The sequence below is a fragment of the Octopus bimaculoides genome, chromosome 20 (assembly GCF_046866305.1).
Source record: "Octopus bimaculoides isolate indiv1 chromosome 20, ASM4686630v1, whole genome shotgun sequence".
Lineage (NCBI taxonomy): Eukaryota > Metazoa > Mollusca > Cephalopoda > Octopoda > Octopodidae > Octopus > Octopus bimaculoides.
The window spans coordinates 13,972,125-13,979,129 of NC_142947.1; the positions used below are offsets into that span (position 1 = coordinate 13,972,125).

A 7,005-nucleotide genomic window follows, 5' to 3' on the forward strand; every position below is an offset into this window, starting at 1 on the left:
CTTTCCACTATAGGTACAAAGCTTAAAATTTTGTGGGAGGGGGCTAGTTGATTATACTGACCCCAGTCCTCAACTGGTACTTATTTTATTGGCTCCAAAAAGATGAAAGGCAAAGTTGACCTTGGCAGAATCTGAATACAGAATGTAAGGCTGGAAGAAATGCTGCTTAGCATTTTGTCTAGATTGCTCGTGATTCTGCCAGCTTGCCACATTAATAATAATAATAAAAATAATAATAATGAAGATGATGATAATAATAATAATAATAATAATAATAATAATAATGGTTTCAAATTTTGGCACAAGGCCAGAAATTTTGGGGGTACGAAGCTAGTCAATTACATCAACCCCAGTGTTCAACTTGTACTTAATTTATTAGATCTCTGAAAGGATAAAAAGCAAAGTCAACCTCGGTGGAATTTGAACCTAGAACATGCTGACAGTCGAAATGCCACAAAGCATTTCTCCCTGCGTGCTAATGATTCTGCCAGCTTGCTGTCTTAATAATAATAATAATAATAATGATAATAATAATAATAATAATGCTATAGACACAAGTCCTGAAATTTTGTGGTAGGGGGCTAGTCGATTACATCAACCCCAGTGCTCAGATGGTACTTATATTATTGACCTCATAGAAGAGGCTTATAGTCAATTAACTTGACCCTGAGGAAATAAAAGACAAAGGAGACTGGAATTAATAGAATGATTTTAACCTTGAACATAATGGGTTGTAACTAGATACCATTATGATTATAGTCAAATACTTCATTGCTTCCACTACTCTATTGCTTTCGTTAATAAGTGTTTATCACTTTGACACAAGATATATATATATTTACTGCGCAATAGCTTGAGCAAGTGTCTTCTACTCTATCTTCGGACCAACCAAGGTCTTGTGGATGAATTTGGTATGAAAGGATGAACGGCAAAGTTGACTTTGACAGAATTTGAAATCAGATTGTAAAGATAAACGAAATGTCGCTAAGCATTTTGTCTGGTATTCAAATAATTTTACCAACTCGCTGTCCTTTCTACTATAGGCACAAGGCCTGAAATTTCAACTGGTACTTATTTTATTGACCCTGAAAGAGTGAACGACAAAGTAGACCCTGGCAGAATTTGAACTCAGAACATAAAGCCAGATCAGATTGTAGCCTTCTGGCTCACCAGTCCTCAGTCAAACCGTCCAACCCATGCCAGCATGGAAAGCAGACGTTAGACGACAACAATGATGATGATGACATACATATGTATATATGTGTGTGTGTGTACTCTCAGATTTTAAAGATCTGACAGCAAACATGTTATCCAATACTTCACACAAAAGTTGTAATAAAATACCATATGTCGAAAGTTGCCACAACATAACTAAAACAAACAAAAAAGAAAAGAAGTAAAAACAGAATAATTCCCTACTGCAAGAACTGTCATTAAAGTCAGTGAGATGGCAAAATCGTTAACACACCAAATGAAATGCTTAGCAACATTTCATCCATCTTTATGTTCTGTGTTCAAATTCCATCGAGGTCGACTTTGCTTTTTGTCCTTTTGGGGTTGATGAAATAAGCACCAGTTGAACACTGGGATTGATATAATCAATAAGACACTTCCCCCAAAACTTCAAGCCTTGTGTGCATGCAGTAGAGAGGATTTATGCCGAAGATTTATATTTTATTTATGTGTGCAAATTTAATTGACTAAAATATTTTTTTAATTAGCTCACTGCATCAGTTAAGTTATCCGTCATTTAATGATATATTATAAACATGCTTTCTTCACATTTTAGAGCACTTGACATAGATGCTTACAAGCAACATATGACCTGGTAATTTGTTCATGCCTTTACTAACTGACACACATAACAATATAGTGTGGACTCCATGTTTCCGTCATGCTTATTTTTAACCTCTACTGACAGCCTTAATGAAACACACTGGTGTCTTATATCAAGTGATGTGTGCACGCGCACGTGTGTGTGTGCGTGTGTGTGGTCTCTAATACTGAATTCAAATTTTGGCACAAAGCCAGCAATTTCGGGGAGAGGCTTAGTTGATTAAATTGGTCCCAGTGCTCAGCTGGTACTAATTTTATCAACCCTGAAAGTTGACCACAGTGGCATTTGATACCAGAATGTTGTTGTTGGCACTCCGTCGCATACGACGTCGAGGGTTCCAGTTGATCCGATCAACGGAACAGCCTGCTCATGAAATTAACGTGCAAGTGGCTGAGCACTCCACAGACACGTGTACCCTTAACGTAGTTCTTGGGGATATTCAGTGTGACAAGGCTGACCCTTTGAATTACAGGCACAACAGAAACAGGAAGAAAGAGCGAGAGAAAGTTGTGGTGAAAGAGTACAGCAGGGTTCGCCACCATCCCCTGCCGGAGCCTCGTGGAGCTTTTAGGTGTTTTCGCTCAATAAACACTCACAACGCCCGGTCTGGGAATCGAAACCGCGATCCTATGACCGCGAGTCCGCTGCCCTAACCACTGGGCCATTGCACCTCCACAACCAGAATGTAAAGACAGACAAAATGCTGCTAAGCTTTCTTGCCTGGCATGCTAGCGATTCTGCCAGCTTGCCATCTTGTTTGTGCGCTAATATCAAAAAAAAAAAGTTTAATATTTGAAAAAAATCTTACTTGTCTCATTGCTGTTAAAAATCCTTGAGGGTTGAAAAATCCAGTCATCCAGAATGCAGCAGGTCTCCCTTCAAAACACCAGCTACGAAATTGAGCATTTCGATCACTGAGTTCAGTAAACCAAAATCCAAGGTTGCTTGATTCCCAGGAAATCTAATTTAAACAAATGCAGAGGAGAAGACAGAAATTAAATGGACACAAAATGAGAGGAAAATAAGGGTGTTTTTAGCCATTTTATTATTAAGCATCTGTTATTTGCTTTCTGTTCTGTTTTGTTTTTTTTAATATAAGGCAGCGAGCTTGGCAGAATCATTACCACACCAGACAAAATGCTTAGTGGTATTTCGTCCATTTTTATGTTCTGAGTTCGAATTCTGCCAAGGCTGACTTTAACTTTCATCCTTTCAAGGTAGATAAAACAAGTAGCCATTGAGCACTGGGGTTCAAGGTAATCAACTCACCCCCCCTCCCCTGAACTTGCTGGCCATGTGTCAGAAGTTCAAAACCAATATATGCATATAAGTCCTAAATGTGGAATTGAACACGCAATCTTATGGTCGTGAACAAAGCACCCTAACCAGTAGGTTATGCATATTCAAAGAATTATAGAAATAATGGAAATAATATATAAACTGTAATATATTAAGAGAAATATGTTTCCTTTAATCAAACAATGAAGCTGTTATATTCTAGAGAAATGATTAATTTGATTACACTCCTTCAACTACTCAAACATTTATCAGGTGATATCTTCTTTCACTTTTATCAGAAAGAATTGCAACACAACATTGGAGAAATGTAAAGAAGGGAACTGCCAAAAACAGAAGAAAAACTGGTGGAAGGGTAATAGAATAAAACATGAAGGCTATAAACTGGTGTTTTGAAATAAATGTAGTTGGCATTTCCTATAAGATTTCAGAGAAGTAAACTGACCTGTTTATATATTTTGCACAAACTTATAAGCATTTTATCAGACTAGTAGTGTGTATGTTTTGTGTCCTACATTAAACTACTTGCTCTTATGCTCATATATGGGATGCTGCAGTTGCTATACACACATACATTTCAAACTGCATCAAAATATATACTATGTAACTAAGGTCATCTTTTACTCCTAAATATGCTACATCTAGCAACTCAATATACTTTACTCTTTTACTTGTTTCATCATTATCATTTAATGTCCGCTTTTCATGTTGGCATGGTTTAGATGATTTGACTGGAGCTGACAAGCCAGAGAGCTGTACCCAGCTCCAGTCACCTGTTTTGGCTTGGTTTCAACAGCTGGATGTCATTCCTAACGCCAACCATTTCACAGAGTGTACTAGGTGCTTTTTACATGATGCTGGCATAAGGGTTTTTTACATGGCACTAACACGGGTGCTTTTTACCTGAATGTGTATATTTTTGCATGTGTGTGTGTGTATGTGTGTTTGTGTGCATGTGTTTGCCTCTGGTGCCAAAAAGTATCATCACTGAAACAGGCTCAGTGTCCAGCCAGCCATGCCAAATTTCCAGCATCCAAGCAGACACACCCATTCTCCACATTCCAATATTGTATTCTTGGTTGCATATACACCAAAAAAACTTGTCTAATCTTCTGACCTAATCATCTTTTCTTTTTACTCTGAATCTCTAATTAGTCTACCAAGCCACCAGCCTAGTTTATTCATCATCGTTGTCATCATCGTCGTCATTGTCATTTAATGTCCATTTTCTGTGCTAGCATGTGTTGGACAGTTTGGCAGGAGCTGATAAGGCCAGGGGCTACACCAGGCTCTATTTGTCTTAACAAGTTACTAATCTGCAACTTACTTTTTGCCAATAAGATGGTATTCTTGCATTAAACATGGCATCTAAAGCATGCCTCAGATGTTCATTCATGATTATTGCTCCATCAATGGCCAGTTTTAGGTCTAGCAATGTATTTCTGACGGCAGTGATAACTCGTTGCATCCGGTCAATTTCCTGTCGTAGGAAAATATTCATTGGTTCTAAGGCTCCGACCTTTTCAAGTTGAGCTTTGACATCGAACATAACATAGTCAGCAGGAAGACTTTCAAGCATATCATTGCTTATATTGTAAACAATGGATTCTCTAGTTTCACCACTACCACCACTGCTGTCTTTTGGTTGAATATTAAGAATTGTGTCCAGAATTGATTGAGCTGTGTTACTTGAATATCTGAAAGGGATTTAAAAAAAAAAAAAAAAGAAAACTCCAGATAAGTATTGATTATAGTGATTACATTAATTAGTTAATGACAACAGAATTAGTGATTACACACATACACACAAGTGACAATCAAACAGATAGGCATCAAAAGTACATAGATAGATAGGCAGGCAGGCAGGCAGGCAGGCAGGCAGGCAGGCAGGCAGAGAGATAGACAGACTGATAGACAGAGACAGCTAGACAGATAGGCATACAGACAGACAGAGAGATAGATATCTGATAGATAGAAAGATGTATAGACAGGTATTTGATAGATTAAACAAGCAGATAGGTAGATAGACATTGTCCCCCAACACGACTTGACAATTGGTGTTGGTCTGTTTCCATCCCTATAACTTAGCAGTTCAGCAAACTACCAATAGAATAAGTACTAGGCTTAAAAAAAAAGAAATAAGTACTGGGATCAAGTCGTTTGACTAAAATTCTTCAAGGTAGTGCCCCAGCATGGTCACAGTCTAATGATTGAAACAAGCAAACGATAAAAGATAAAGGAAATATATATACATATATATAGCCCCTTACATTATTGTGTGTGTGTGTGTGTGTGTATGTGTATATATATATATATATATATATATATATATATATATATATATTATTTGCCAACATAATATGGCTGTCCTGAAAGGGATGATGTTATTGTTGTTTTAGCCCCAAGAGATTTAGAAATAATAATATTTATATATACATATATATATATATATATATTCAAATAGGAATTAGAAGGAGCCGACCCATGAACTAAACACACACACACTCCTTGTGTATGTGTGTTTGATTTTGTTTATATATATATAGTCCATGATATAATAATAATAATAATAATAATAACAACAACAACAACAACAACAACAATACAAACAAGACCACTCAGAGAGCACAAACCTCTGCCAAGGCAACACCAACGTCCCCTCAACAATTAGCCGGAAATGATTTTGAAAATGAGAACATCTGAAATAAACTCGACTGCTCTCACAAACGAGAATATTAAAAATGGACCTGACTGCACTCAAGAATTAAGCAAAAAATTAGGAAAAATAATCCAGAATCCTTGTCCAGTACTGGATCGATCCCAAAATCTAATCAGTTCATGCCAGTCAGGAAGCCAAACCTCCTTGAAAGTTTCATCCGAATCCATCAAGCGGTTCTTGAGATATCTTGTCCACAGACAGACAAACAAACAAACATGACTGAAAATAATACCGCCGCCTTAGTGAAGGCAGAGGTAATAGTAATAATAATAATAATAATAATAACAATAACAATAATGGACTCTCCTGTTGGTTTCGACATGAAGACCTGACAACCTACATTTTCTTTGTCAGTCAAAATCCTTATGTCAACTGTGACATTTAAGTCCCGCCAATGATTTGTAAAGAAGCCCACTAATGTTGCAAGTATGAGGATTGCAGGTCAATGCAGGCAGTATATTTGCAGCTGCTTTTCTCCTTAGCCTTGCACTCCTTGTTAATGCTGATTACAACAAAGCCCATTATAGGTCGTCAAAGTTAGTCAAGTATGAAATTTGTAGAAAGGGGAAAAAAAAGTTTACTAATGTTTTATAAATACAAGGAATAGTTTTATTCATCAAAGTATGCACCCATATTTTCAATACACTTTTGCCATTTCAGTGGTAGCTTGTCCAGAGCAATGTAGAATTAAAAGGGTGTTTTTTTTTTTTTTGTTTTTGGGCTAGTCTGTCATGGTTCAGTGGTTTTTGAGACTGGTCTTAGAGGTCCAGTTTCCCATGCTTGCATGGATCAGTCGAAATTTGTTGAAGCAGATTTTGTTCAATCAGATGCACTTCCTGTTGCCAACCTTCATGTTTCCAAGCAAGATATACACACACAAGTCGAGGGTTCCAGTTGATCCGATCAACGGAACAGCCTGCTCATGAAATTAACGTGCAAGTGGCTGAGCACTCCACAGACACGTGTACCCTTAACGTAGTTCTCGGGGATATTCAGCGTGACACAGTGTGACAAGGCTGACCCTTTGAAATACAGGCACAACAGAAACAGGAAGTAAGAGCAAAAGAAAGTTGTGGTGAAAGTGTACAGCAGGGTTCACCACCATCCCCTGCCGGAGCCTCGTGGAGCTTTAGGTGATTTCGCTCAATAAACA

At 37.5% G+C, this 7,005-nt stretch overlaps 1 protein-coding gene across 1 annotated transcript in view; it reads right to left on the reverse strand.

Moving 5' to 3' along the window:
• LOC149131596 (dynein axonemal heavy chain 8-like) overlaps nucleotides 1–7,005 on the reverse strand; it is a 30,393-nt gene that overhangs the window by 2,362 nt on the left and 21,026 nt on the right. The window contains exons 7-8 of the mRNA XM_089338030.1: nucleotides 4,461–4,830; nucleotides 2,646–2,798 (exon numbers count right to left, since the gene is read on the reverse strand). Of these exons, the coding sequence (XP_089194156.1) occupies nucleotides 2,646–2,798; nucleotides 4,461–4,830 (523 nt within the window). The remainder of the gene's footprint in view (nucleotides 1–2,645; nucleotides 2,799–4,460; nucleotides 4,831–7,005) is intronic.